Source organism: Alosa alosa, chromosome 5, assembly GCF_017589495.1.
Source record: "Alosa alosa isolate M-15738 ecotype Scorff River chromosome 5, AALO_Geno_1.1, whole genome shotgun sequence".
NCBI classification, from domain to species: Eukaryota; Metazoa; Chordata; class Actinopteri; order Clupeiformes; family Clupeidae; genus Alosa; species Alosa alosa.
In genome coordinates this window covers 21,472,754-21,490,707 of record NC_063193.1, presented here as the reverse complement: position 1 = coordinate 21,490,707, position 17,954 = coordinate 21,472,754, and the positions used below count along the sequence as shown (strand labels likewise).

Sequence of the window (17,954 nt, the reverse complement as noted above, 5' to 3'; positions counted from 1 at the left end):
AATTGTGGAAAAATGTAAGTGTTCCCTAAATTTTTTGAGCAGTAGGGGTAGGAGGTCTGTGGAGATGCCCTGGGTGAAGGATGCTATTTAACTCAAAATATTGTTATTATATGAATGTGTAGTGAGGGCATATATGAAGTCTGAAGCAAGCAACCTTGAAATGATTTTGAAGTCAAGAGGAAGTTTAAATAATCTGCATTGTTTGCAAAATTGAAAATCTGCTTAACATTCTTCAAGCAGCTAAGCACTAAATTTTGAGTCACAGATATTTTCAATAGCTTTTTTGTTTTGTTCAAAAGAGAAACAAGTCATCTATTAGCAGCAAATCAAAGATTCAAATAGATACCTTGTGACAAATAGATACCTTTAGACTGATTGTTAATAAATGTATGAGGAATACAGACCAGAGAGAGAGAGAGAGGGAGGGAGAGAGAGAAAGAGAGAGGGAGAGAGGGAGCCGGATGAGAAAAATAATGTGAAAGAGAGTCAGGGATGAGGCTAAGGAAGGTGTAAGAGAGATAGAGAGAGAGAGAGAATAGAAAGAGAGAGAATAAAAGAGAGAGAGTCCCATTGCAAGGCCCTGACTTCCACTCCCTCTCATCTAGGTGTAATTTGCAGGTAACGGAGTGGCGAGCCATACCAAATGGCAAAGCAATCACAGGAAGGGATGTGTGTCATCATCGGATCCAGCACACAGAGCTTAATCACCCCCTTTCTAATCATCCGCCACCTCTCTGGCTGTTGTTTTTTTAACCACCTCTTCCGCAAGGATGTTAACAGTCAGTGAAAAAACACATTAGACTTGCAAATACATGAGATCTTTTTAAATCGGCACTCTCTACTCCGCAAAGTCAGTCAATCTAGGCTGATCAGCTGAAATTCTCCCGTTAATTACCAGTAGAAAATGGGTTGGCTTTCCTTCGTTTTTCCCCCCTATGGAGCTATTAATTAGGCTCCCATTGAAAGAATGTTTGAGGGACACCTTTTGGGAAGCAAAGGAACGCATGTGATTGCAGGCTTTGGCTGTTACACATCCATCCGAATGGTACTACTGCACCAACTTCACAACGTTGGAAGAACCAGTTTCATAGTGAACAAAAACAAAAACACAGCAACAAAATGCCAGGCAAGGGAGCGCTTAACCCAATGGAACCTTTTAGCCTTTCACTTTCACCATGGCTACCAAAATAATCGGTTCCCAGTTTAAAAATAGTGTTTTTTTTAACTGGATGAACATTAACATGCTTTCTTATGCTATAGCCTTGTGTGTGTTGGCTTGTGCACTGTGGGGTATATGGTACAGCTGCACATATAGCATAGGTAAGATGAGCAACCGTGCAGAAATGTAAATAACATTTAGAGGGCTGAGATCCAGAGGGGCGTAAGTGACATTTTTGGCGAAATTGAGATATACATCAAATGAATGCTCTTTATCAGCTCTTTCGACTGTCAAAAGGAGAACATCATTTTAAAAGCAATTAGTCTAATTAATTTAGAGTTATTAGTGAAAAACCAAAGGACCTAACACTGAACACAATCAACCTAGCCAGTGAAATGTTACCATGCCAGCAGTGACTCCAGCAGCAGCCTTCTATCATGGGAAGGTGGCCTAACAGTGAATGCATTACTTTACCAACACACAGTCACACAAAAAAACAACATATAGGCAGCAGTTGGTTCAACAGCAGCATGGTTCACACTGTCACACCCTTTCAGACTTTGTGGAGATGGGGTGTAGCATTGCTGAGCATCTGTAGACTAGAGCAAAGGGGTTAGAGTTTTACTCATCTATTTTTAAGGGAGGAATTGTCAATGCCCATGAAGAATTTCAAGCAACTCGTAGTCTGACTAGAAGGAAAGAGAGGTTCATGAAGTAGTTTGAGGGAGATCTCCGCCGGGGGGGACTGGTCGTGAGTGACGTGTGTAAATGGCGGCTTTGTTCTCGGCGCTGACACCAACGGAGTCCTGTCAAAACAAACTATGATGCTGTGCTGAGCCGTGTGGCTCCACACAGCACACAGCCCAGTTAGCACAACAAACAGTGTTATCATAGACAAAGCACAGGCACATGGTGTGGGTATACTCACTACCATATACACAACATAGTAAATATGCATATCTACACACACACACATACACACACATGCACATGCATTTCTCTCTTTTGTTCTCTCTCCCTTTCTCTCTCTCTCTCTCTCTCTACTACTCCACTCTTTCTCTATTTCTAACTAATTCTCTGACACACACTCTCAACATATATATATATATATACACAACTAAACTAAACAAAGACATGCATAAACACAAACACTAAGCCTTGCATTTACATACACACTCTAATGCATACATACAACTGAACACACTAAGCGCAGGGACATACAATATGCATGCATACCACCTTAGCTATCTCTCATGGCATGGAACAGGCTCCAGGGCTGTATATTTAAATGAGACCTTCTGCACTTGTCACCAAGGCAATTACACAGTGGAAGTACATGTCAGGCCCTTCCCTATCCCTACATACAGTATATATATATATATATATACACAAGGAAATATATCCCTCGCATGATCTCTGAAATAGACACACACTCACACACAGACACACACAACATAGACACACATTTGGACCAACACACTCACAAACACACACACACACACACACGCACAAACCCCTTTGGCCTCATCTCTGTCTGACAGATATGATCCCTAACTAACATACTCACACACAAACACAAACACACACACACACACACACACACACACACACACACACACTTTTGGCCTCATCTCTGTCTGACAGATATGAGCCCTAACTAACACACTCACACAAACACACACACACACACACACACACACATTCGAACCCCTTTGGCTTTGGCTGTCTGAAAGATACAGTACGATCTTTGGCTAACACACACACACAGACACACACACATACACACACACACACACACACACACATACGCACACACACACACACACACACATTGCTGACTGCCTCCTCTGTCTGCTTGTGTGCTCCCAGGTATCCCCCGGCTGTGATTCGGTGCTGGTGAATGGGAAGGAGATGCGTGGGCGCCAGTCCCTGATGGTCAACTTCACCTACCTGTACCTGAGCACACAACTGGAGCTGACCGTGTGGGTGCCGCGCCTGCCCCTGCAGATCGATGTCTCCGACACCGAGCTGAGTCAGGTTAAAGGCTGGAGGGTGCCCATCCTCTCCAACAAAAGGTGTGTGCGTCATATGGATGTGTGTGTGTGTGTGTGTGTCAGTGTGTTTGTCACTTTCACCAAGAGCTCGTTTCTTCATTTCTTAGGTTAAAGATGTTTGTATCTATGTGTTCATTTGTGTCCGTGTGCCTGTGTGTGTGTGTGTGTGTGTGTGTGTGTGTGTGTGTGTATGTAACTGCCAACCATTCTTTAGAGCAGTAGTTTAGAGAGGTAGCTGGCTGCACACATTCAAATCCTCTCTCTCAGTGAGCAGCACCTGGGCACCTCCCTCTGTGCAGGGCTGCAGAATGAGCGCTGCTCTTGATTATCACGCTCCCAGTTCATTTAGCCCTTTCTCATCCAAGTCTCATTGAGCTGCCGCCAACGTCACAGCGGCACCCTAATCTCCGCTCGCCCAGGAGGCAGCTCGCCGCATTACCGGGGGCTCGTTCGGGAGGGCCGGCCGGCCGGCGGGCGTGATGAGTTGCGTTGTTATCGGCAGCGCCAGGACCGCAGCCTTCACTCTCTGTCTCCTCGCGCACTCTTCTTTCAATTTGGCCAATTTCTCCTGTCGCCCCAAACACGCCACGGCATACGCCTGTGAAATGGGGGAGCTTCACCTTCGCCACTGGAGAGACTGTGTGTGTGTGTGTGTGTGTGTGTGTGTGTGTGTGTGTGTGTGCATCTGCGTGTGTGTGTGTATGTGTGTAAGAGAGAGAGAGTGAGATAGAGAGAGAGGGAGATTAAAATACCTGTTGCAGTTCATAGGTGTCATATTTTATTCATGAATAGTGAGATAATGGCTTTAGATAGTGTCTGTTCTAGTCAGTAAAAGTGATGTAACTGGATGTAACTGCCTGATTCATAATAGTAATACAGTATAATTAGGTTTGTATCACTGTTTCCAAATCCATAGCCTTAATGCAATATTATAGTGTACTACTCTCTGTAGTCTTTACTGCACCAGCTGTTAGCTGTACACTGTGTTTGTGAGAGGATATGAAGGAATTGGTGTGTGTAGTGTTTGGACATCTTCATCAACGGAATATGTTACAGTGAATTAGGACAAAAGGGAGGAGTGTATCCAGAAGAGGCGTCTGCATGCGATCGGGAGGTAACCGAGAGTTCAACGTGAACATCTGAATAATTAAGAGCTTTATCTCCGGCATCCCCTGTCGATTTTATGGAGGCGATAATAAGGAGATAATGGGTGCATAATATGAAAATGTAAAATTGCGAGTGAGATGCCAAGTCACATGCCTCTGAGCACAATGCCACTGTAAAACTGTGATGCCCAACTTGGAAGCAGCCGCTAGTGTTAAAAGCACTCCAAGCAACACCATTATCTGACTATCAAAGCCTCTTACAAGGATAAAACCTTCAGATTGGACTCGAAATGATAGCAAGCCAGGATGAGACTAAATTAGCTAAAACATAATGGTGTTGACACGAAAGGTGCCTTGAGCATCTAATGCGTGGAAATGTGTTGGTGTATTTTTACCTTTGGCAAATGTTTTGTGTACAAATTGTCTATATGTGTATGTTTGTCTAAGGTTGCAGTTACGTGTTGCGAAATGCTTTCCAGTTGTGGACAAAACTTAAACCCAGATTTGTATCTGTGAGAATGCTTAAAAAAGGCAAAAGAGTAAATATGCTGTCTGAAAAAAAAGTGCTGGACTAATTTAGATTTTGAAATTCCACAGAGGCCTTTAGAATCAATAACAAGAGTTCAAGCTGTGTTAACCTGGAGGCAAATGCAGACATCACAAAAATGAGTTCTAGTAAATATTAAAATCTATTTGTGTTCTATGCAGTCAGGCATTTAATTGACAATCTAAAAGTTAGTTTGAATTAGAATTGTTCTTTTTTTTACAACTCATGCTGGGTCTATTTCATCTGCTGTATAATGCATGAAACATTTATCAAGATGTTGTACTTAATCAATTATTTGGCCCATGCCAATTGGAGAGTGATCATGTAGAATTATATTCAGTGAATGCAGCACCTGTTGTAAACAAGGATGTGAGCAGCTTTCCGTCAGTGATAAACCAGCAAGCCAAAAGCCTCCTCTTAGACCACATGATGTGCTTTTCTATCCAGTCATCTAAAGACTACAGGCCTACAGTCATTTCCTGTGTATTAGCTGCATTGTGTATAAGCCGCAGGGCAGTGTTTTATGCAAGTTAAAAGAAACAAAGCCATATTAATACCTCCGTGTATTAACCTCATAGTTGAAGAAATTTTGCAAAATCAATATATAAACCTATAATAGCTAAATAGTTGGGAAATTACAGCACAGTCCCTGAATACAATACTGTTGACACTGTCATTGCACTCACTTATGTGATGTTGGCTAACGGATAGCCCCTCTTCCTGACACCAGGCCCACACGGGACAGTGAGGATGACGAGGACGACGAGAGGAGAGGAAGGGGCTGCGCGCTGCAGTACCAGTACGCCCTGGTGCGGGTGCTGACCCACTTCGTGGCCGAGCCGGCGGACCCGGGCGGGGAGCTGGTGTACATGCTGGGCGCGGACTGGCAGGCGGACATCACGGAGATGGTGCAGGACTACCTCAAGGTGGAGGACCCGCGCATCGCCCGCCTCATCGATGGCCGCGTCCTCATGGGCAGAGACCTGGGCATCACAACCATCCAGGTACGCCAGGATGGCACCTTTGCCTTAAACCTCGGCTCTTGCCCTTGGCCTATGCCTTTTGCCACCATGTAGGGTGGACATTTGAGAGTGACAGAAAGCGAGTCGGAAAAAGATGGGCTGGGAGCAGGAAATGACTGTGGGCCAGAACCCAAGCGGGTACTTGGACCTGAATGTGCTACAGATACTGGCACTTGTGCTTCAGCTGCCCCAGGCACCAAAGAATCCAACCTAACCAAGACCTCCAAGGCCACATTATAAAGGTCTCAACGTAGTTCTTGAGGAAGACATTCCCATACCCCCAAGGCGCTAATAACAAGCTCTGCCCCTCCTTCAAGGCGCTCATAACAAGCTCTACCCCTCCCCTATGTGCACTCTGATTGTGAGGGCAAGTGGCACTGACAGACTGCTTCCAGCATCTGTTTATGTGTTCATGGCTCGTAAACCTCTATCTCATAATGTACCTTTGTGCCTGTTAAGTATGTCAGGAATAGGCGGGTCTTGTGATATTGACAACACTACGTACGCAGTACACATCTGTCACATCAGGTGTGAAGGTGAGACTTGCCACATCTACGTACCTACATGCTAACAAGCTCAGTCCCAGGATAGAAAACTGAGATCACTGTTCAATTTGCTGCTTACAGCCCTAAAAAAGGTATCAGAAGAAGTGGCATAATATGTGTCTCTTTGTGCCTCCGTGTGTGTGTGTGTGTGTGTGTGTGTGTGTGTGGAGGCAATCATTTGTACTGCACGCATACTGTCCAGGAGAAATCCACTTGTTTATTGGTACAGCGTGGAGTTGGGAGCGGAGTTGTGACGGCCCCCCTTGGGAGGAGCTGCTGTGGCTAGTTTAATGGAAATTCCCCATGAATGAGGAGTGTCAGCTCGCACACTCACTGCTTGTCCCTCACTGTCACCGTTTAGCGCGCCTAAGCTCTTTTGATTTCTTGACGCTTCAATCTCCATGTCTCCCACCCCCTTTCTCTCTCTCTCTCTCTCTCTCTCTCTCTCTCTCTATCTCTCTCTCTATCTCTCTCTCTCTCTGTCGCTGTTGGAAATCCCAGTGGTGTCAGTCAACAAATGCCTTGGCATGAAGACATTTTGCTCAGAGTTGACATTTATTCTAAATTTCCCTGGTGCTGAAATCACAGCCTTCCTTCCTTTTGGTTTCCTGTTGGTGGCATTCAACACTATGCTTTGGTTTCCTGTTGGTGGTGTTTAACACTATGCTTTGGTTTCTGGTTCAGTTTCTGGTTTTGTTTCTGTTCCTAGCAAAACATCAAAAGTCTCTGGTTTTCGTTTTCGTTCCGTTAACCGGTTCAAAGCCTTGCTTCATAATAATATTTAGTGTGATTGCTTTTTGATTTTTTTTCAATACATTTTGATTCAATACATGTTGATTTAAACAAACCACCAGGATTAACTCAGCTGTACTGTTCATTCTGGTTTATGATTTCAGCGCAGGCTTGGTTATTTATTGCTTATTCTTTGTATCAAATCACAGTAGGGGGTTTGTAAAGGGTAAAAAGCAACCATCTGGCTTTGAAAGCCACCAAATGCAGAATGCAGGCTTTGTGAAAATGATAGCTTTTCTTTAATAGGGGATTAAGCGGAATTGCAGTGGCAGAATGGGGTCCTAGACATGAATGGGGCTTTTCATGCAGCCCACTGATGATTACCTTGGCACTTGTTTTGCAGGTAATCTCACCGCTCTCAGACTCCATCTTGGCCGAAAAGACGGTCACGGTCTTGGACGACAAGGTGACCATCTCAGATTTGGGCGTCCAGCTGGTGGCCTCCCTCAGCCTGTCCCTGCTGCCCAACCCTGCGGACGGCCGAGCCATCTACGTCACCACCACGGCACAGGACCTCCTCCACACACCCAAACAGGTGACGGACAGACACGACATCCATCTTGTTTGTGTGTGCCGCTATTTATCGTTTTAGATTGAATTGTAGTAGGACTCAACTGATCCGAGTTAATGATACTAGAGGCTCGCGACTCATGGGTTAATTTAAAGACACAGGTGAAAGATCCGAGTGAGTCACGACTCAAACATCTTTAGTTTTTTGGGCAGCTTGTGCTTTGCCAGTGGTGTGACTTACTTCACTCAGACTTCATTATCATAGCCCCTTACGTGCTGGATAGCAATGCAACAAGAATATACAGTTGAGACATAAAAACACGAGAGAGTAAAAAGAGATAATAAAATGAGATAATCAAACATTGATTAAAAATAAAAGTATGTATTGGTCACTGAATGATGCACGTCATCCTCATATGTGCTTGAAAAGCATTGTACAAGAGTGGAGTGCCAATTAGAGGCTAATCTGAACTTTAATGGGAGCATGATAAAAATGGTGCCAGTGTATAACAGTTTAGTGAGGTGTCGTGTCATTATTCGAACCCCACACTTGGATGCACACACAGATGTGCAGCCGACTGCACATATTTAACCCTGCTAATGTAATTCCGAGGGTGTGAACAGAGCACACAAAAAAGGGAAGCAAGGGTCAGAATCATTTTCTGTCTGATTAAAAGAGCTGGTTGAAGCATGGCTCCTTTAATAGGTCTAAATGGTAGAGCTACATTCCAGGTCTAAACTCTTATGCTTTGTTGGAGATAATGTGTCCAACTCGCCTTGAGCAATTCCCAGCAGTTTAGTCATATATCTGCGAGGAGTAGCCTAAATTACTATTGGAGATTAGAAACTCAAACACTATTTCAGTCCTACAGATGTCTACACAGAAAAGCTAAATGATTTAACAGGGTGCCTGTACATTCATATGGCAAAGTGTTATATGCAATATGATAATAATATTATTATAATTATTTCCCCCACTAATGGTTGCTGCTGTAGCTTTCTTTGTTATGCTAATGTATGGTAATATAAAATACTCTTTGCAGAGTATGTGCAACTGAACTGATATTTTATCCTACAAACCCATTGAGTTCATTGTGTGTGATCTTGTTAGTATCTATGTTTGGTGTATGGACATGTTTATTACGTTACAATGCATGCCATGTGTTTGTACCTTTTATTTCATTGAAAAAGTGTGAGGTGCACAAAGGTGTTAGGTGTGATTAATTCACATAATTACTTAGTCATTTACACAAGTAAATACAAGTAAAAACAATTGCACCTGATGTACACATTTAACCACTCTTCTTTAATTGTTTTGGGTCTTGCCAATGCAAGGCACAGTGTTGATTAAAAATAAAACAGCAGTGCCCCTATTTTATCCAGGGAAATAAAACATCCTGCCTTCTTCCAGACTAAAAACAACCTCAGCTGTCTGGTCTTATTTTGTCAGCATATTGTACCAAGTCTGTGTGTTTCTTGTGTGGTTTCAACATTTTGGGTTTTGCAGTCATACTGTAAAAAGAAGCATTTCATGTGCTCTCTGAAGGTCAAAGCCCTCTTTTCATTGAGACAACATGCATTGCATCTTGTTTGATTCCTGTGTGCTGTGCTCCATAGATTTAAATTTGAAATGTGTGACATCTGAGTTTTTGAGTTTATCTCCTCTGATTTGTCGTTTGTCGCTTCTCCTGCTTTTCAGGAAGCTGTCATCAGTGCCTGGATTCAGTACAGCGATGGCTCTGTGACGCCCCTCAACATCTACGACCCCCGGGACTTCACCTTGACCGCCACCTCCTTGGACGAGGCTGTAGTCTCCACCTACCAGGAGTCCCCGCAGAAGTGGCCCGTGGTGCAGGCCGAGGGAGAGGGCCAGGGGGCCTTGGTCAAGGTGGAGATGGTCATCTCCGAGACGTGCCAGAAGTCCAAGCGCAAGAGTGTGCTGGCGATGGGCGTGGGCAACGTGCGTGTGAAGTTCGGCCAGAACGACGTGGAGCAGCGAGGCGGCGGCAGGGGAGGTGGGCAGGACGAGGGCGAGGGAGGCCTGGACAACAGCACCAGTGAGCAGAGGAACAAGGGTCAGGGAGAGGAGGGCAAAACGGGCTCCGAGTTCACCAAGTACACCAGTGCCGCAGCTGACCGCGAGGATGGCGTGGTGAGGAAAGTGAGCACCACAGCCAAGACCGTGGTGACCAAAAAATCTGCCGGGGCCAAGCAAGGGGGCAGTAGCGGCAGTGGCGGCCAGACCCCCGTGGACTACACCAGCTTCCCCGCTCAGGTGGAGCTCCCCGGGGGTGCGGAGAATGACCTGACCCAGAGCCCGCGCGGGCTGTCCGACCTGGAGATCGGCATGTACGCGCTGCTGGGCGTCTTCTGCCTGGCCATCCTGGTCTTCCTCATCAACTGCGTGAGCTTCGCCTTCAAGTACCGCCACAAGCAGCTGCCCGTGCTGGAGCAGGGCAACATGAACCACGCACACGACTGGGTGTGGCTGGGCAACGAGGCCGACCTCATGGACCACCACCACCACCACCACGCCAACCACCACGGCCCCCTGCCCCACACGGACGAGTGCACCACCGCCATCGACCGCAGCGACAGCTGCGAGGAGAGCAAGTACCTGCTGAACGGCAGCGGGACGCTCAAGGGCAGCGTGTCGGCCCACGGCCAGACACTCCCGCGGACTCTCTCCGACACGCGCGGCCCGTGCGTGGGGAAGGACCAGTCGGGCAAGGCCGAGCCGCTGAACAACTCTCCCCGGGCCTCCAAGGGCAAGCGGGTCAAATTCACGTCCTTCGCCACGGTGCTTCCCGACGAAGGAGGGCCCTACACCAACTCCATCCTTGTCGGGAACGAAGACGACATCAAGTGGGTGTGCCAAGACATGGACTTGGGGCAGTCGGCCGAGATCAGAACCTACATGGAGAGGCTACAAGACAATCTGTGAGAACACAATGTTGGGGTGGGGAACTGGACTCGACAAATCTCACCTGTAATGCCTTTGCGGTTGCTGTTACTTTTTAGTGAAGGACTTTGACGAGGCGACGTCAAGTAGTTTGGAATGCAATGCAAGTGACATTCATTGATTGACATGACAATGACTGAGCAGGGTGAGGGGTGAATGGGTGTGTTGAACAGTTGCCCTGGCTGGCTCTGAGAACTTGAACTAATGCCAGTCGAGGGCGTGGAAAGTAACTAAGTGAAAATGAACCACTGGATGGTGAGACCACGTAAAAGCATACAAGAATGGTGTACATTTATTTGAGCATAAGAATTTCGAAGAGCGAGAATTGAGTTAACTTTTTTTTTTTTTGGTTCAAAAATTCCATCAGTTGGTTTTGTTGAGTAATGTGTTTTCTGACTTTATCTAGCATCGCAGACTGTGTGTGTGTGTACCATCTCATGCAGTGACCAACACTAAATGCCTCCATCAGTTGTATCCATTTCTGTGATCTACATTGATGGTTGGCTATCCCCCACACCTTTGCCACCACCCCCATTCGAAAATGTATGTGCTTTGTGTCACTTGTAGACATCATTTAATCCCATCCCGAATCTGACTACATCAACCCAAAACTATAACCATCATGTAGGCTTTTAACTGCCCATGTAGGCAAATATTTTAGACATCCCAACAAAGAACATACCTGTGCCAACCATGCCCCAGCCAGAAGAAAAATATTAGAAATCCTTTAATAGCTTATGAACGTAACAGTGCCGCCCTACCACCCTTTTTTGCAGTGAATGTTTGAACTGGAGAAAGGAGAAAGAGATTTTTCGAGCGTCCTTCACAGTGTCCCATTGTGGCTGACGGAGGCGCTCACTTGCACAATCGGAGGAAGCTGTGGTGGTCTCTTTCTTCTCCTCCTCCTCCTCACGCTATTCTCACTATAGCGCCGCCTGCCCTCCCTTAGTCTGTGTACAGTATTAGGACGACTGCACAACCATACCAGTAGCGCAAGGAGCTCCACCCTTCCCTCCTAGGCCTGGATGAGTTGGAAAAGTTCCACGGTTGGTCTCAAAAGTAGCACTTCAGGATCTAGAACTAAGGGAAAGAACTGTCTCTGAAGCGATAGGTGAACATTATTCTGTACAGATAGATATTCTTCTACTAACATATATGGTCAGAGTGTGAATGCTTGTTTTACATTGTGTTTACATTGTGTTTTTTCTTTTCTTTTCAAAGGTGTTCATAAACTTTATTTGTGATATTCCCACAAGTTCAAAGACACAAGGTGTCTGTTTGCTCCATTATTGGTTTTGTTTGTCCTGCAGTATCGCTCCACTCTCTAATTTATTTGACAATTCTTGCAGGTGAGAAGAGGCAAAAATGACCTCTTGAACAGCTCAGGTGAAAAAAAAAAACAAATGTATAAAAGAGAAATTGATAGGATGAAATCTGAAAAAGTAGATTGTAAGAATGCAATATTTATTTGTAAGTGTAACATGAAATAGGATGTAAATAAAATCACAAAAAATCTTCTGAAGAGCAAGACTAGGTCATGGCCTACATGGTTAATTTTGTACATTTTGCATAGAAGTGAAACAGAAGGTTTTGCATTGATGCACCATCTTGGATTAGTTTCCCAAACACTATACATGGCTGTGATCTTCATAACTGAGAGAGTTGTCTGTGTGAGATTCTCTTGAGTTATTCTGTGATGGCCGTAGACACAGTCAGCACTCTCATGTTTTTGGGAAACTGAACCTTTTGCTTTTTTTTAAAGGTCCATTCCTTACCCTTGATCATAACATTCATGGAATTTGGGATTGCACAGGAATACCGATACAAGGCCATCAAGGCTGGGGTCACATTTTGTTTCTTGTCAGGATGCTATATTGCCACATAGCTGGACCTGCCACACAAACAAAAAACATACAGTATGGGAAGAAATGGCCACAAGAAGGATGTCCAGCTCACTTCTCTGGCGCATTACTACTGTGTGGGGGTGACAGAAAAGAAAGCAATTTTCTGAGCCAAGGTTTCAGTAGGGGGAAAATAATACCACTCCCGTAAAAAATGTGGGCTGCTGCACTGATGAGAATCTGTCAACCACTGAATGGCTTGTTTAGCCAAGTGGGTGGAACATTTTTTTGCTTTTTAAAGAATAAAACTTTAAAAAGGAATCACAAAGGTTTCAAGGCGACGAGATTCAACAGGGATTCAGACGCAGTCATTCTTATTCTGTGATGTACAAAACTATACAGTCACCGAAGCCTCCTCTCCCATGAGTATTCAGTCAACAATCGTAAAGAGCCAGTGTTCCCTTTTCAAAATATAGCATTCAACTAATGAGCATTATTATATGGACTGATTGTAGCCATTTTTTGTACTCTTAAGTGCAAGTGTGAGTGTTCTGGGCAGTCAGAGCACTTGGCCTTCTGTGAATCATTGTAGTAGATTCATTTTTTTGTTAATTTTTTGGTTTCCTTTTCTTTTTTGTATTCCATACCTCTTTTTACAATATGAGGATGTGTACCTGAACAGTAAAGAATATGTATATAAAACCTTGAAATGTTCCCCATACCAATGTCTCTTGTCACTTATTTCACTCCACTACACAAGATATGTGTACAGATACCGTTTCCTCTGTTCAGGTGTTTCCAGGTGTTTTTTCAGTCCTCCAGAAACCATATAATGTTCTATAAGCATATTGAGAGGCCCTTCATTTGGAAATAAACTATGTTTTCAGCCATCTGAATTGTTCCTGAATCTATAGACAAATATATTTAATTTCTCTTTTCAGTGCTTCTTCCTAACAACCATGTAACCCACTACATAGCACTTTGCTATTGGCTGTAACACTGACTAATCAGGACTCTTGAGAGTCAGAAAGCATATTAATGATACTAGATGTAATCATAGATATGCACTTTGCATGCTTTTAGGACTTAGTGTCCACAGATGTTCTGAGATGTAATGACAAGTGTAATCATACACACACATCCTTTGAAGTCTGCTTTTTATGTGAGCCCATTTTAACCTCTGAAGGAAATAAATGTGTCATGGTGGTACATCCTAGTACTGGCATTACCATTGTTTTATTTATTTATCTATTTTCATATGGTGACATTAACAGATTTATCTATTTTCAAATGGTGACATTAACAGAGAAAGAAGACTTTTGGAAAATATCACATAATTTCTTCCTATATACACACGTCATGTACCTGATATTTAGTTTAATAAGGTGTGTGAGTTTGCTATATATATCATGATTACTGTATATTTTAAGCCACTGTGGTACTGTGGGGGGGCACTGAATTGAAGCCCAAGCTGCAGGTTAAACATATACACAGAAGAATGGTGTCTGCCATTTCGTTACCTTGACTACTATGGAGCTAGACAGAATGTGCAGAATACCTTTTGCCACCTTTTACCTGAATTATTCTAGGACCTCCTTGGGAAAGACATTATCTAGATGACAGCATTTGTTGCTCAAAACCTATATACATATCATTAAGCATTATCTGTACCTTTCCAGATGTGCAAGCTACCCATACCATATAGGCACTAATACACCCCCATACCATCATGGATGCTGGCTTTGGAACTTTGCATTAGTAACATGCTGGATGGCCTCTCTCCAGTGTGCAGTGTTATCTGAGGTCCCAAAGACCACAGCCATTCAATATTGTTTTTCAGCCCTGTTTCTTGTTTACAAAGATTTATCTTGATTCTGTGAATATTTAATGATATTAGCATTATAGATGATCCCCAGATTATTTTCCATTTCACATTGAGGAGCATTATTCATACATTGTTGCATTATTTGGCCAAAGGCTTATACAGAGTTAGTTCTTAAAGACTCTGCCACTTTGTAATGTTTTTTATACCCAACAATGGTGAGAATTATCCTAATTTCTTGTGAAATGTTCCACAGCGTCCCAACGTTATTGAGGATGTAGCCTTGCACCACGGTCGCTGTCCGTGGTGCTGAACGTGTACCACAGTCACTCCCTGGTGCTGGGAGAAGTTGTGCAGAAATAGTCTATTCCCTATAACCATCAACACAACTTTATCAGAATAACTTCTACTTTTCAGATGTTTATTAGATGTTATCCCCCCCCATATACAGTCACACTATCACACACAAATTAAGAAGTAAATGTCTTTGCCTTCTCCAACTGGCGCGTGCTCAGTTCCCCTTTCAAACAAATTCTATTTCAATTTAGTGGCTTCCATTAACATGTGTTTCCCTTCCACGGCGTTGATTTACTGCAGTTATCAAATACATATTGCCAGCCAAGTGAGACATGCAACCTTTCATTTTCACGCCGTCGCCTTACAAATTCGACATGCTACATTAACAAGAAAAATGACTGCGGAGGCCGAGCCAAAGGGAAGTGGTCTGTGTCTTCGCGTGACATTTCGTTTTCATTCCACAAACATTAACCGGCTCCATAGCGTTGCTTAGCGGTGCAGGATGGCGACCAAAGACAGATGCTAGACACAGGTAGCCCAAGCCCAGACCTGTCGCCCGACCCGAGATGAATAGTTAACCTATAGACCAGTGTGTTTGTGTTATTTTTTCATTCATGGCGCGTGTGAAGTTGTGCAAGCAGAGTTTACTCAGGAGGGTGATAGAGCAGGCGAGACCCATAGACGACATTCCTCTCCTCCGTCAAGACCAACATTAAGCGGCTACAGCACTGCCCTCAGGAAAGGTTGTTATTTTCCTGAGGCGGTCACACCAAATACTCCCCTGGGGCGGCTAGCTGCAGGGCTTACTTCCTTCATGTATGTTTCCTCAGAGATTTTACCACAGGCTTTCTAGGAGGCACACTCACTTTAATACGTATTAAAAGTGAACTCCCACTAACAGTTAATCCCTATAGGGTTATCTATTATAATGTGCAATTGACGTCTATACACTAAGGAATAGAAACACCCCAGAAGTGCATGTCTTTGGTTAGGAGTATGCTGAAAACTGACAGTTGATTAACTCAAACATACATAGGCATGTGTTAATCCAACTCAATCTAAAATTCAGTCAAGTGACATATGTAAGCCTACAACAGAAGCACTTTTCAGGGGAGCACACATAGGCCTACATGATTTTTTACAATTGGTTTTACTTTTTTTTTTTTTCAGTTCATGTGGTAGGCATACTGTACTTAACCAAGCCCTTGTGTAGGATGCAATGTTCAGTGAAATTAAGTCTCAAAGTCAGGATATGTGGATTGAATCCCCATCCACCATTGTTCAATTCTGTGCAAGCACATTAGCAGACACCATAAAGAGAGATGGCCCTTTTCTGTGCCTCTCACGTCCACCAGTCCAACAGTGGCATGCGCTCCATTAGGTCACAGCTGACCTGATAAATGAGCGCCTTGACCAATGTCTTCCTCTCTCTGCGCTCTTCCCTCGGTCTCTGTCTCGCAGCATAACCAGAATAATAGGGCTGAGAACGCAGCTGCTGAATAAACAACTTCTTATCAAAGGTGACATTTGCAGAAGCTCACGCCACCACCTGAGCAGTGTGGGAAACAAGAAGCTCACGCCACCACCTGAGCAGTGTGGGAAACAAGAAGCTCACGCCACCACCTGAGCAGTGTGGGAAACAAGAAGCTCACGCCACCACCTGAGCAGTGTGGGAAACAAGAAGCTCACTGGTTTCGTTGTTGCCACAGCTGTCATTTCATGACGCACAGAGTGCTGTCCTCCTTTCTGATAGTTCTGATGCAATATTGGAAGTATTAAGGGTTGACACTACATTCTCAAAAATATATAACTTCTATTTCATCCCAGCTTCTGAGTATTGAATATTTCAACTGATCTGGATGATTAAAGGTTTTGTCAAAAGATTCCATCCAGTATATTGAAACGATACAAGAGCCATTAATCATAAAAAAGAATATCAACAAGTGCATAAGATCAATGGCTACCTAAAATCAGGCTCCTGTGATCTCAGAGGCTTATTCTCCAGTCTTTTACCAGCGAATCAGAGCTTGATAAACTATTAATAAGGATACAGAAATATGGTCATGGGAGTAATGAGTCACATTGTGAGAAACCATTTTCTTTGTGCTCGGGCAGATTGAAAAATATGACTACAATATAAAACTGGATATACCATCAAAGCCCTGAATGTCAATCATTAATAAATGAAGAGGCCTATCTGTCGTCATGTCAGCATCTATGCATCGCTCAATGAATGATTTAGGGACTCTGTCTGCCAATGCGCACACCATGCTTTGACTCAGCTGTGATCTAACTTTGCTTTAAAGTCTGTGCATATGCATTTTTTTGTTTGAAATATGCTCAAACGTACCCGTGGGCTGTGGCACATGTCTCAGAGGTTGGAGCGGATGCCATCAGAGAGGTACTGGTACAGCCCCGCCACCTCCTATCAGTGAATTGTTCCCATGAACCTCAAAGTGAAGTAGCACAGAGAGACTCAGATTCACTGACAGGGCCATTGGGTTGTCAGTCCAATATAAAAGGTTAGGCAGGAACAGGGACAAGGAGGTAGTGAAAGGCAAACATTTTCATTTCAAATCTCTGACTAATCTCTCTGGCAATTGTTGTTTCAAGACATGGTGATGTTTGACTTTCTTCATGCCCATAGTTTCACAGCAGGCCTGCCACCTGAGTTTTTCTCAGTTGTTCTCATTTACACATTTTTGAGTGGCATAGCCTTTTGACATAGCCTACAATGAGGTGTCGCACCCGCAAGTTTCTTGCAGTTCCTCATAGGCAACATGTGGTGTTTTAAAAACAGATCAGAGATATCTGCCCAGCACATCTTTCTGCACAACAGCCCTCATCAATCTGCCCAAAACATGTACACACACACATACAGTACACACACACACACACACACACACACACACACACACACACACACACACACACACACACACACACACACACACACACACACACTTTCCTTCCCCCTTCCCCAGAAACAGCTTAATCACAGAAGCATATGCACATCGTCAACCATCGTCTCCTTGCCCCCTTCTGCCTCGGAAAAACTTTGCAATTCCTGTCCCCCTTTACTGATTTGATGTATGGCGAATGAGGGTGATGCACGCTTGAGGTTCAGCCCATTTCATCTTCCTAAATGACTTCCCATCCATTTCTTCCCACTCTGAGTTATTTAATGAAGGCTGTATATTTTTAGTCCGACAGCTTGGGAGTCTGGAGATGGGAAAGGAGGAAACGTGTAGGGGGGTAGGGGAAGTGGAGGGTGTGTGTGTGTGTGTGTGTGTGTGT

At 44.1% G+C, this 17,954-nt stretch overlaps 1 protein-coding gene across 2 annotated transcripts in view; it reads left to right on the top strand.

Moving 5' to 3' along the window:
• si:dkey-215k6.1 (transmembrane protein 132C) overlaps positions 1-13,259 on the top strand; it is a 187,859-nt gene extending 174,600 nt beyond the window's left edge. For both annotated transcript variants that reach the window (XM_048244171.1, XM_048244170.1), the window contains exons 6-9: positions 3,029-3,234; positions 5,597-5,870; positions 7,569-7,760; positions 9,435-13,259. In XM_048244171.1, the coding sequence (XP_048100128.1) occupies positions 3,029-3,234; positions 5,597-5,870; positions 7,569-7,760; positions 9,435-10,679 (1,917 nt within the window). In that variant the 3' untranslated portion in view covers positions 10,680-13,259. The remainder of the gene's footprint in view (positions 1-3,028; positions 3,235-5,596; positions 5,871-7,568; positions 7,761-9,434) is intronic.
• The last annotated feature ends 4,695 nt before the right edge of the window (positions 13,260-17,954 follow it).